Below are 13,759 nucleotides of genomic sequence, written 5' to 3' on the forward strand. Positions count from 1 at the left end.
GAAAGAATAATGATCTGCGCCAGGAGAATCATGCGATGGCTTGTGTGCACGCATGCATGAGGGAGTGCACGCCTCTGTTGGTCCACGACTAATCTTGCATTCTGCTGACCTTTCGTGGTTGCGGTGACTCACAGCTTTTTGAAGACCCTTTTTTTTTGCCTGTTTTGTTCTGACCAATGACTGCCTGCTGACTCCCTTACTCTCCCCTCTTTAGGGGCCTTGTAGGGGCCTCTAATGATAACACAGGAGGGGGCATCGCCAAACCCCGGCCACTGCTCTGCGTCCAGAGACACAGTGCGGGGAATAACAGTTTGCTCACTTTTATTGTTTCGGACAGCGTGTTTGAAGCATAAAATAAATGCTTTTACTTGAGGTTACACTGGGAGACGGAGCTGAGACACGCCTGCACAGAGCCGGTGCAGACGTCTGCATAGATTAAAATTAGAGTTTATCTGTTGTGTGAGACGTGCGAGTGAAAAACACGTCTGATATACATTTATATACCCTCAGAAATCTGAAGTTCTGTCTTTACAAGCACAATGGTTAATAATAGTTTGCTTATATGCTCTCTTGCCAAGAGTTGGATGAGCACATTGATAACACTTTCATGACTGTATATGATAACAATGAAGCTTCTGCCAGGAGACGCATACAACAGCAAGGTTGTAATGCTAGTTTGTGGATCTTTCCAGAACGTTTCAACGTGTACCTAATGCCCACTCCTAACCTGGACATCTACGGGGAGTGCACCATGCAGATCACCCATGAAAACATCTACCTGTGGGACATACACAACGCCCGCCTCAAACTCGTCATGTGGCCTCTCAGCTCGCTGCGCAGATACGGACGAGACTCCACCTGGTTCACTTTTGAGTCCGGAAGGTGTGTGTGCGCATGATAAGAGCTTGTTTTTCTCTGTGTGTGTGTGTGATTGAAATGTTAGCGGTGGGAGGAAAAAAAAATAAAAAAAGTTCTGGAAATGTCATAAAAACTTTAACAAAGCAACTTTGAATATTGAAACATCCCGGGATATCAGCATTTGCCGCAGAGCCCTTCAGGCACTGAAGTGACAAGTGCCTCTGTGAATGTGTCTCTTTGTTTGTGTACTGTATCTACTCATGCATGTGTGTGTGTGTGTGTGTGTGTGCGTTTGACTTCAGTGGGGTATTATATCAATGCGCCTCTCTGTAAGCGCACACTCAACCATGCATTTTTGTAAATCAGCAATCCAAGAGTGAGCACGATCAAAGCGTGTGCACTTCTCTCTGTCTCTGTGTGTGTGTTCCTGGCGCAGGATGTGTGACACAGGAGAGGGTTTGTTCACGTTCCAGACGCGGGAGGGGGAGATGATCTACCAGCGGGTCCACTCGGCCACGCTGGCCATTGCCCAGCAGCATGAGAGGATGATGGAGGAGATGGAGAAGAGTTCCCAGGTACTTTTTTTTTCACATTTTGCTTGTTTATCCGATTTTCCCACAGCAGCTCACAATGAGGCCATCAGTTATTCTAGCACTGCCAAACGTTGCAAACGGCTAATAATGCGCGCAAGTGTCAGCATGCATTTGTTCCAGAAATAATTAGGTAACGCATGCATAGTGTGTGTCACTTCCAATGCGCTCGACGATATACCCTGTTGCGAATTATGCTCGACGAACCGTTTGTACAAAGACTGCATCTGTAAACACAAACAACGTGTTTTTGTTTGAATTTCAATGGTTTCCTTCACTGTCTGTTTGATTTAGGCTGATCAAACTACAGCAGCATGTCATTGAGGCTGTTCACAGAATTATTTTTAGAAACCAGTGAACACCAAGGCAATAAATCATGATTTTCACATAAGATGCTCACACACAGACACACACATTTCTCTCAAGGTATTGCTGCCCGATTTCTCCCCAAAGAGCTGCCTTGGACCAGAAGCCCTCTGACACCCCACAGTCTTGGCCTCCGCTCCCTCCTTCTATCACAACACCCGTCCATCCCTTCCTTCCTTCCGTCCTTCCTCCCCCTCCTCCTCCTCCTCCTCTCCGCTATCATCTGTATTCTTTATTTATGTAGGCCTGCCTAGTGTTTGATGAGCCTTGACCATATGGCCATGCTCTTGGACCCCACCACTTGGGAACATTTCCAAATGCAGCATTTACCCTCAGCTCTATAAATCACATGGATAGCAACACAAATCTGACCACTCACAGTTGCAGAATGGGTGAAACTGAGAAAATGCAGATTTACTCGCTTTACTCAGGGTGTTTCTGTAAACTATTGACGTATTTAATATATTTCCAGCAGCAGTCTGGCTCTTAGATGAAGCCTTTAGTTTAAAGCTGCAAATAAAAGTCTAAAACACATAATCCAGTGGTAGGACAACATCACAGTCCCAAATGAATCCTCATCTCGCCCGCCGAACAGCCATTCAAGATTGGAAACGCGACATTCAACCAGCAATATACCATATTATGAGTGCCCTTTGTTTACCGACATGCCCAGAGCAATCCCCCCCTGTTGCGAGTGGCTGACTTGAGATACATTGTTAAGTGTTCTGTCTCTTTCAGATCCACCCCAGAGAGACGCTAACCAAGTCCATCTCCCTGCCGCGCAGCGCCTACTGGCAGCACATTACGCGCCAGAACAGCGTGGGAGATCTCTACAGTTACCAAGGTACAGGCATGAAGTTACTAATTATCATATGCGCCGTGTTGCTATTCCTTCACCTGCTTGTGTCAGCGTTGATGTGCGGAACACTTTGGATGAGCTGGAGGAGCGACAGGCGGAGAAACAAGACAGAGGAATATTGTTCTGGGACTAGAACTGGTGACATGCACGGATCAGTTTTGAACCATAAAATAATAATGTGGATGCCTCTGAATTCCAAATTGAATGTGTTTAGCTTTGAAGTCTAGATTTATTATTTATCCCATAATAGTTTAGATTCTTAGCTTCAGTCATAAAGAAATTGTTTTGAACTGAATCAAACCAGTGTTTTTTTTCTGTGATAAACACAAAACAGAGACACAGACGGATTCATAATCTTAATTAAATTATGAGGGACAAAATAACGTGCGCGTGTGTTATTGAAAGAAAATTAGTTCATGTCTACACACGTGTGTGTTTGAGGGAAAGACGGATAAATGTCACCCCAAATACAATGATGTTGCAGCAGGCGCTCTACAGCGGTTCAGCCTCAGCGCTGTATGTCCCCCGTGAGCACTTCATTTACACATGGAAGGGTGTTTTACTTTGTGTGTGTTAACGTCTAGATATAGACCAGAGGCAGAGAGGTGATTAGTGAGCTGATGAGATTACTCTCTGTCCATGGTATTAGTTGATTAGTAGTCTTATCTGAGGATTATGGGCCTTTTGGCTTTTACTGATAGAGCAAAACAGAAAGCCAGGCAAAGATGAAAGTCACTCTGTCGTCATCATTTTCTTTTGAAAACCTAAGGCTGGATTTATTTATTTTTCACTATCATTTAATTGTGGCCTGATAAACTTTAAAGCAAAAAATATGTCTTCTATTCCAAACGTCAACATGTTTTTGCACTCGTTTACACTAAACAGAGAAGCTTCCACCTCAGGGCGGTTATTTATAGGCCCGGTCTCGGTAAACTCAACTCTTTTTTGGAAACTCTTCCTTTCCAAACTTGGGTGAGCAGAGGAACTTCTCTCTCATCCATCACCCTGGCATCTCCTCTGGTCCTCCCACGCTTTCTCTGCATTGTCTGTCCGATTCAGAGCAACCCTCCACCTTCTCCTGCTCATACACATTCAGCGCTACCGCCATCCCCCCCCCCTCCTTTCCCATGAATAAATTGAATGCATCAGTGTGTTTGAGGACGCAGCGAAAAGGTCTCGTCAGACAAGGGGGACGACAAGGTGATTCTGGGGAGCGACAGGAGTTTAACTCCTGCTGTGACACGGGATGTTTGGACTGTGAAAGGCGTGTCAGGAGAAGCTCACACGTGTCGGGTGTTGGTGCTGCTTCGCACATGGCTGCGGGCCAATCTCAGATGGGGAGAGCCATATAGAGTAATTGCATTGATTCTTCATTGGCAGAAGGTCTCGACCTCCCCGGAGCGCTTTCACGTGCCGTGTGTGTTCACTGTGCTGCTCTTTGCACTTTTTGGCATAACCTTATGTGTTGAAACAGCACAAAACACACACTGCGTCTTTAGTAGGGATGGAACTGATTATTAATAAAGTATTTAAATATAGATATTTTCTGAACAGATATGAGCTGCATCCAGATTTTTTGCTGTGATATTTCACCTCTCACAGAATTGACACAATTTGCCACAAACATAACAGCATATTTTTCCGAAATAAGAATTCAAAACACGCAGACATCACACACACTCTGTGGCGGTATTGATTCCCCAGATTTCAGCTGATCGGGAAGAAGCCCGAGAACTAGTTCCCAAACCACATAATACAGAAATTACTTGGAGAAAAAAGTAAAATAAAATCACGCAAGTGCCTTCACAATAATAAATGCCTTTTCTTTGATAATGGAAGTTTATATGAAGGGGGTTTCAATGGAAATAAACCAGATAAAGCCTGCAGGCGTAAGGTTATCGTGAGGCAAAAACAAACTCTTGGCAAATAGAAATAAGGTCTGCACTGGTGACGTAGTGGAAAAAGGTGTTCCCTAATAATCTCTGTTGAAGACTAACATATCTGGCTAGCAAAGGAGGTTTGCATTAAGGTGAGGAAGGATCCGAATGCCCTCAGCGTGTAATTCCCCACCTGTCTTAAGCCCTAAGGAAAGGGCTTCGTCACACCCTGGTTGGCCAAGAGGGGAAATACACCCAGCTGTTGTCAATTCTTAATCAGCAGCCTTTCCCCCACACCTTGCACAACAGGTGATCTAAATCAACCTCCAATCAACGCAGGGGAATTGTGACATTCAGTTCAAATGAATTGGGGAAAAGGGAAATAACAGCAAGTACTAAAGAATGAGAGAGCGCTACAACTCACTCTTTACATTGATATCAGGATTTATAGTGTCCATAGAGGATACATTTTAATATATCTGTTTAAAAATCATAGAACACTCATCAGAATCTACATTTTTCCTTAGTATCCTCATCTATTATGGCCATTAAAGACAACAAAAAATATATAATTACAGAGTCAGGGGAGAGGGGTAATATTCCGAGATTAAAGTCATACATTTATGAGAAATAAACTTGAATATTTTTAAAAATTATGAAGGCCTACATTTTTTTTTAGATGCTCCTAAAGTAATATTCTTATGGTAAGGATTACCTCTGAGACACATTAACACATTGTCTTGCATAATATTTCGGTTTTATTATATGAACATAACGCCGACATCGGTATGCATTGTACTATATCCTCATGTTAGACCTGTTGTATGTTTTTTGTATCGGATTTATTGGATTTTGCCAATCAGAATCATAAAGATTGCTGTTTACAAGCTTTTCTCTGACGACGGCCTCTGACCGAAGTGAAGGTCCTGACAGATACATGTCTCTGTTCTTTTATGGACATAAATAAATACTAATATTGTAGACGTTACAAGAAAGTAGAGACACACAACTTATTTTTTGACTACTTGACGGCGTGTCTTATTTCAGCATAGCTAGCACTGAAATAACAACCATTGAGAAGACTTTAGTCCGAGCACACCAAGGTAACGTATTACACACTGACCGTGTTGAACTGTCACTGTGTCAGTGTGAAGTGAGAACAACACAAAGGAATATAACATAATGGTTTGTTGAACCACAGATTATGATGAATCTATGTCCTTGGAGTTTGCTGGGTAAAGGAATGTGGAATACCCTGCTCCCCCATCAATACACTGGTTGAGAATGGATGGATGTAATAACAGTCCGCTACAGTATAATATATGTTCTTTATTGTAAATTTACCACTTCAATCTAAAAAAAAAATATCCAAGTTTTTTGCTTGTGAATTTACGACTTTAATCTTGGAAAAAAGTTTTTTTTATCACCTCCTCCCCCGGCTCCATAATCATTTTTTTTTTCACCTACACTGGCCCTAATATGCTGTCGTATAAAGCTGACTGATGTCACTCTGGTGTGATTTTTACCTCATTATCCGATATTGAGGCATTAGCGCATTAGCTGAAGTTAGTGACCATCTCAAAGGTGCACGCAAAATGGCAAGAGAGCGTTACCAATATCTTTCTCGTTATTTTTATTGACACTTTGGGTTAAAATACAAATCATGTTTTATTCGGCTATTTCTTTAATTTATGTGGTTAAAATATGTCGAATGTTATTTTGTTGGCTAACTTACACAAATGTATATAAATAATTAAATGGCTTTAGGAAAAAAAATGTAATTGAAGCAGAGTAAATGATTTCCAACCGTTTCTGGCTGGAGCGCCGCCACCCCGTATAAAGGACAGATGAGGTGGTGTGACACCAGAACACTTTTAGAGGGACGCTGAAGAAGTCAATTGGTTATTAAGAAAAAGTTTACACGAGCAAAATGGAACCCGAGAAATTCATTAAAACTAAATTAAACTGAGGCAAAAGAGCACCAGACAAATGAAAGCTGCAGCCTCACAGCAAGCTGCCAACCAGTGAAGGGCACCTAAAATCACACAAAATAGTGAACAAACCTTTTCTTTACTTAACATTTGTTTTCCCGTGATAGTCCCATTGAGATCTCCTTTTTCCGAGGGAGTCCTGGCCAAGACGGCAGCATGAAAGTAACAGACATAAAAGCGCAAATCACAGACTTCCACATAAATGCACAATTAACAAAACTGCTAATTACATCATCCAATGAATTCGCCGTGTCGTTCGGTAATCGGAATATGTATAGGCACTCATATATATACTCATATATACCAATGCGCACACCATCAATAATAAAACGTAATTTACTGCAGAACTCCCTTACCTTTTCTTCTCCACATTAACAGGGCCTCGCCCCTCCCTGCTGAGAGGACTTAATTAGACAAACCTGTTTGCACTATCACTGATTGAGCTGCTGAGCAGCTAATCTCCCCCGACGTCCCAGGCAGCAACCAAAAAAACATCACCCAAGACCCAAACAATAGAGGCTGAACTCAACTTTATTACATAAACTGAAACATTGGACTGAAATTGATATTGAAGCAGATACAAAAACACTGTTTACAGGGCTTAGTGTTTGGCACAAATACACACAAAAGATACATCAATCTATTTTTCTCCAATAATGACGATATAAGCAACAGTTATTTGGTTGCAAATAGAGGTAAGAAATCAGGAATTTAGACCATGATGGCTGGCTGCCTCTGCTCCTCGGATTCATCACTGGGTGCGGGATGAATATCCAATCAGCACAGTCAATTTGCTGAGTCATGCTCGGGTTGCTTTCAAATACCCTGCGGGTCTGAGGGAATAATTAAGGAACACGTTTTTTTTGTCCCGTTGAGGTTTATCCACCTATTTGTTTATTTATTTGCCTTGATTAAAGGGGGACCTGGCAGCAAAGAACAATTAACTCCTTTATTTTCATATATTTCACATCTGCTTTTCATCTGTCTGGAAAAGTCTCAAAAACACATCCCAAAAGCCTCGTTTGCCATAATTGAAAGTAATAATTGTCAAGTGTGTTTTTATTTAAAAGAATCTGAGGGATATGGTGTCAAAAGAAAATAATACTCAGCCTTGATCATGTTGCTGTATGAAACAAAATCCCCCCCCATAGTATTCACCTTTTTAAGTAAAACCAAAGGTAGATGTTTTAATCTCCAGAAATAATACAATGTCTACTTTCGACTGCGTCCCACCTCTGCTCTCCTAATGTTATTCCCTCTTTTGCATTTCAGGGATACTGCTGTGCTCTCTGAGTTTGCTGATGCATAGAAATAAGTGCACTTTAAAGTTTTTCGAGTCGAAAGAGCAAGGTGCAACGCCCGTCGGGAGTGGTTCAATTACCTATATTGGAATGGAACAGGGACAAGAATGCCTGTATTTCTTTCCTGGATTCATTTTTATGTAATCCATTGCCTTCACTCTCTCTGCATGTCATTGTTCGCCACAGTTTAGTGCCGTATCATTAGCAATTCTAATGGCATGGAGAGCTTTTCTGAGTTTGATCGGCTGGGAGTGATACGAGGGGATTTTACAGAGAGGGAGCAAGTATCAAAGGCACAGGGACAAGACGATAGGAGAACAGGATGATAACACTGTCTTATCTGCAACAGGCGACGAGGAACGTAGTAGACGGGAGATGCAAAAAGTGAACCGCATGAAAAATTCATTGCGGCCAGGTAAAACTGAGTTCAAAATCTTTCTCGGTTGATGTTCGGAAAGTTTTTAATCTCAGCCATCAGCTTGCATTATTTGAAACTGACATGAACTGACCCAATCTTCAGGCCGCGTTGGGCTGATCTTTGATAGTGTTGCCGTTGCTCCCGTGGCTGATTTAGCACGCTAACGACACAAAGCTCGATGTCAGCAGCCTTGCATAATCCAGAGTTCGTGGTACACACGCAGCCTCCTCGCGCTCTCTCTCTCTCTCTCTGGTTACAGCTGTTACTAGGATGCCACCTGGGTTATCGCACTGTGAGGAAGAAAGGTGCAGACAGGTGTGTGTGTGTGTGTGTGTGTACAAGCATTCATGAATGGCTGCTTGTGTGTCCGGGTCCACCATTGTATCTGTCTAGTGTGTGTGTGTGAGTGCCCTCCCTGCGTGTCCTGTCTGCTCCGGCCCAGCAGCTGCCACCCCAGGCCAGATAGGATGACATGACCTTCCGTGGTAATGAAAAGGCACTGACAAATCACTGTCTGCTTCTCATAGGGGATGGAGAGGAGGAGGGATGTTGACACCGTCCCCTCTCTGTGTTTTTATGACTTTTTTTTTTTTTTTTTTTATTTGCCAGCGAGCCTACATTTGCGTCTCCAGTCCAAAACGCGTGACTCTTGTCGGGGGGTCTGGCATCACACAACAAACACTGCCGTTTACGACTGAGGAGATGATGAGATCTGCTCAGCCCTCTCGGTCTGCACTGGGCTCCCTGCCTCTTTTTTTTTTTCTTTTTTTTTCAGCCCCAAATTGGCCTTGGTTGGGGAGAGGGATTGTCTTGGCAAAGATGTGAAAAGGATACGCCTGGTTGTGCACCAGTCGTTTCAGCAATCTATTAAGTACAACGTGGAGAGGAGAGAAAGTGTCCTCCTCTTTTTTTAACCTGTAGTGTTGTTTCTTTCTAGAACATGGACTGAGCTGCATTTAATACCTTAAGCCGGAGCCTTATCTCATTTTCCTTAATTTCAGGGAGTGGAGGAAGGGAAAGCCTAGTGGACAGAGGTGTGTATGTACTCTGTGTGTGTGTGTGTGTGTGTATGACTCACCTGTTATGGCAGGTACCGTTGTGGTCTCATCCTCACACCCACACCAGCCGCTCTGTGCTTCCTCCTGCAAGCTGCTACCTGAACTCACACAGGAAAATGCCTTTTTTTTGGTGCTTTTTCCTCCTCGTCGTCTTACTTTACTTGTGCGTTGTTTCCGTTCACGCTCATCTCCGTTAAACGCTCTGACACGCATCCACACAGCCCACTTGACATTGCTTTGCCAGGCTGACTGGGTCATGTTTTATATTCCACGCCGTGGCGAGTTGGCAGTTCTTGAGCCTGATTCCCTGCGGTGGCAGCAGCGCGACTGGTTTGGTGTCTGCTGAATAGACACACGCAGAAAATATTGTGTGTGTGTATGTTTGTGTGTTCGCCGTATTATGAATGATTTGCACGGCTTAAAATCGTATTTGTTAATAAGCACTTCAGCACCACAAGCAGAAGGGAAAATGATCTCCTTGTCGATTTTGTCAATGTGGCCTTGGAAGAAGACGGCTTATAAAAGCCAAAGTCACATTTTAATTTGCTAATCAAATTTCAATTAACCTCTGGAGGTAAATTGATTCGAAGTGTATTGACCTGCAGCAACTTGTCTTAGCCAGCCGTGTTAGTTGGTACCATACATGTTATACGTTGATCACGGTACTGTGTTAGGTTTTTGCGCCTCCTGAAATATTAATCACTGGCCACTTCCTCCTTGTTCAGTGCGTGATCAGCAGCCTGCCAGCCACTTTATCCTCAACCTACCTCGCCGTGCACGTCTCCAAACAGCATTCTAATATATTATTAATGGTCTCACAGTTGCACAGAACAGCCCTCCACCCACAAGTATCCATTACTCCCTCTCAGCGCAGTTAACCAATATGAACTGCAGAACAAATTGGTCCAATTAATTTAAATTAAGGTGGAGATGGAGAGAGCGGGGGGGAGGGGAAACAGCAGACAGTCCGAAAAAATGAGACAGTACATCACTCTGAAGATGTCTTTTATTTGAGGTGAAAGGTTCAAGGTCTATCAAACTATTGCACACTTTATATATTATATCTATTTATATGTGTTTGATCTGAGAACAATCTACATCACAGAGTTTTAAAAGATCATTTTACATAAATGAGGAACGCCAGGATTATTTTTGTAATCCTCATTTGTATATGAAGGTGTCAGCGTGGACTGTAGCTAAGCAACAGTTGTACCAGAAATATATTGTCTAAGAAAAACAGGACATGTTGTGTAGAAGGAAGGCCGCGTTAAGCGAGACAGATGAACCTCTTTAATTGTGCTAAAAATAAGCGCTTCATTTACACTCTCTCCACTTATTTTCCACAGGAAGCGGCCTGACAATGACTTTTATCCCTCGAGCACAGACGTTCCCCAGCTTTCTGTCGGATGAACAGGAGGAGAGCCAGCACCAGGAACAGGCACCGTCGCCCTCTAGTGGCCCCGAATCCAGTTGCAGCCGGAGACCCCTTCAATGACACAAAGACTGATCCACCAAAACCGGACACTTTCCCCACCACTGTAGAGAGGATGTAGAAATGTGTATAGTGACATGTGTAATATATTATTTCCGGGTGATACTTAAACAATAGTGTCAACTGTAGAGCGAGTGACACATGATAACGGCCCTGAAAGGGACCTTTTTTGTGTGCGGTGTGCGACAGCAGCAGTAGCTTCAAAGATTGCACCAAAAATCCTGTAAGTGTAGTTTTAATGTGTTTTATGTTGTCATTATGCTGTTAGAGCCAGCAGGACCTCCTTTTTTTTTTTTTTTTTTTGGAATCACTGCATTACCTTAAGAAGTAAGAGGTACAAACACACTAAGGCCCATTGTAAAACAGTGTTTTAAAAAAAGCCTTTGTTCTGCAATTGATGAAATCACACAAGACTCATTCCAACAATGTGCAGCCTCAGCACCCACTCTGTGAGAAAACTCCACCATTTTTTGACACATAATCCTCCCAAACTCACTGTACTTTGCTCCCTTGCTAGAATGTGAAATTGGTCAATGTCTTACATAGAAATAGCTAGACTTAAGGTGGCAGTGATGGATCAGCTAAAGCCCTTCATCAGTTACAACCAGCAAAGGGGACAAAGTCATTCAGAAATGTAACCATATAGGAGTGGACCAGAAATGGTAAAAATGCCACCTTCTCGCAGCCTCTACTTTAAAACTGCCAACCATACACTGCACTAGCAGATCAGTTTGATTTCAATAGCTTCCGAGCTCTTCTCCAGCCTCAGAACTGGTTCATTAGCAAAAGCAGAGAAGCGAGATGTTGGTGACCTGATGGGGAGAGTTAAACAAAAGCAATAGTACATCATGACGTGGGACTCAGATGTGGATCGTGGCAACAAAATCATGGTGATATTTGCCAAGCTGGTATTTTCATAAAAGATTCGAATTTAGAAAGAAATATTAGCGTCATGAGCTGTGTTTCACGGAGAAAAGCTGTGGTCATTAAAATACACAAAATAGGGAAAAGTCATTAAAGGAATAGTTTGACATTTTGGGAAATTAGCTTTGTTGTTGAGAAGATCGATCTTCTCATCGGAAAACAAGTTTTCCCAGATTGTCTTCCATCATTAGCAGCTGCATAGAATCTATAAATAAATGCTATTAGTGGTGGTTGTCGCTGAAATCAACAGAAAACCTATCAGATATTTTCAGCAAATTCTTTCCGACGTTTATCACAGTCAGTGACGAGAGCATTGTCCTCCTCGAGTAAGAAGTGCCTTCCGACACAGACCGCAGAGTGTGAGAGCTAACCAAAGCAACGTCTTTGGGCTTTGAGTTTACAATTGTGGACAGAGTTTTAGCTCTGTAGCCGACCTTCAACACATTTTGAAAAGTCTTAAGTTCCTCTTAAATACTGTCCAACCAGCTTTGAAATGCCATATCACCCCTAAAACATTTAGCGAAGCCTACCCAGAGCTCTTTTAGAAAGTTGAGAAAGACACTTCTCGTTGAATATTTGTGATGAAAGTGGTCTTTCTTTTTGTTAACGTTATGTTAAAAAAAAAGGCAAGAATCCAGAAATTCCAGCAGCAACTATGACATTAAAAAAACGATCCAATGACAATCAGTTTGAGGCAGCAAAGCAGTCCTTTAATGTCAAATATATCTGAATGTGTTTTGTTGTTGTTGTTAAAAGATTCCTGTAGAACTGGAGATACACGTACAAGCACTTATTTTGTGTTGAAGTTAAGTTTCGCAGTCAGTCACTTTATTTTGTATATTGTAATTAAAAAGAAGTCAACCATGTTAATTTGAGCCTCGAACAATGTGCCCATCTATACATGTGTCTGCATAACAGAGCCCATTGTGACAGTGTGCAGAAGGACAGTTGTTGACATATCTGTCCTCGTTGTCCTGAGTCTTAGCTCAAGTGTGGTTCATACATGTATGTATAATAGTTCCACTACATCTGGAGCGTTAGAGCAAAACTGATGAGAAGACTGGAGAAAGTTCTAGTTGACCGTTTATCATTTGTACATTTTGTTCTTTATGTAGCCATTCACTTGTTTGTAGGTATGATGTGTCAGATTGTCTGTCATTGATACTACAGTAGGCTTTATGATTTAGTTTGTGTCCATCACGTTTTTGGGTTCTGGTACTGTCAGATTATGAGTTTATAGCACTTTGAAAACATTGAGTGTAGGACTACAGTTTTCATTAATGTACATATGTAATGTTTTTGATGACAAAAAGGTAATAAATTGAATGTTCTATCATGTATCAACATATTTTATATGCTAGTAGTAATGTTGAATGCATTTTTGGAATTGTCCGCCATCTTGGGAAATACACTTATTTGCTTTCTTGCCAAGCGATACATAAGAAGATTGATTCTTCTCTCGTATAAATATGAAGCTAGAGCCAAGCTAGCAGCCAGTTAGCTTAGCTTTAGCACAACGTTTTTGTTACAGGGCAAACAACTAGCCTGGCTCTCTCCAAAGGTAAATCCGATTAAGTGATGAAGTAGTATAAAGGTCTTCTCAGACTAAACGCGAATAATTTGTGCGAATAAATCCCATGTCAATAAAAAGAAAACGTCTTATCTCTATGATGCTATATCGAGATCATATTTCACAGTGCAGGATTGTTTCAAGTGCGGCTGGTTGGATTTCTGCAAACCTTGGAAAAACAACGATGAATTGATGATTGTTGTAACCTGATTATGCAAAAAAATTACAATAATACTTCCATTTCGTGGCTTGTGTGTAAAGGCCTTTTACTATTTCTTGGCTGGGCACAGGAACTTCCTGAAGCATCCGCTGACTACAGGATTCCAGGAAGTTACTGCTCCCAGCCAAATCACAAATTATTATTTGTACACGTTGTATAGATTGTACAGACAAATGAAATACAACATAATTAGTGAGCTTATGACATTGTTTTTATTTATACCACATTGGAGTCA

At 42.0% G+C, this 13,759-nt stretch overlaps 1 protein-coding gene across 2 annotated transcripts in view; it reads left to right on the forward strand.

The window, feature by feature from the left end:
- The window catches only part of dok6 (docking protein 6), a 41,295-nt gene extending 30,234 nt beyond the window's left edge, over nucleotides 1-11,061 (forward strand). The window contains exons 5-9 of one of the 2 annotated variants that reach the window (XM_079181309.1): nucleotides 693-882; nucleotides 1,295-1,433; nucleotides 2,553-2,658; nucleotides 9,262-9,294; nucleotides 10,665-11,061. In XM_079181309.1, coding sequence (XP_079037435.1) covers nucleotides 693-882; nucleotides 1,295-1,433; nucleotides 2,553-2,658; nucleotides 9,262-9,294; nucleotides 10,665-10,813 — 617 coding nt within the window. In that variant the 3' untranslated portion in view covers nucleotides 10,814-11,061. The remainder of the gene's footprint in view (nucleotides 1-692; nucleotides 883-1,294; nucleotides 1,434-2,552; nucleotides 2,659-9,261; nucleotides 9,295-10,664) is intronic. The other variant, XM_079181310.1, reaches the window with a different exon arrangement.
- The last annotated feature ends 2,698 nt before the right edge of the window (nucleotides 11,062-13,759 follow it).

This window comes from Pholis gunnellus (genome assembly GCF_910591455.1).
Source record: "Pholis gunnellus genome assembly, chromosome: 20".
Classification (NCBI taxonomy): Eukaryota; Metazoa; Chordata; class Actinopteri; order Perciformes; family Pholidae; genus Pholis; species Pholis gunnellus.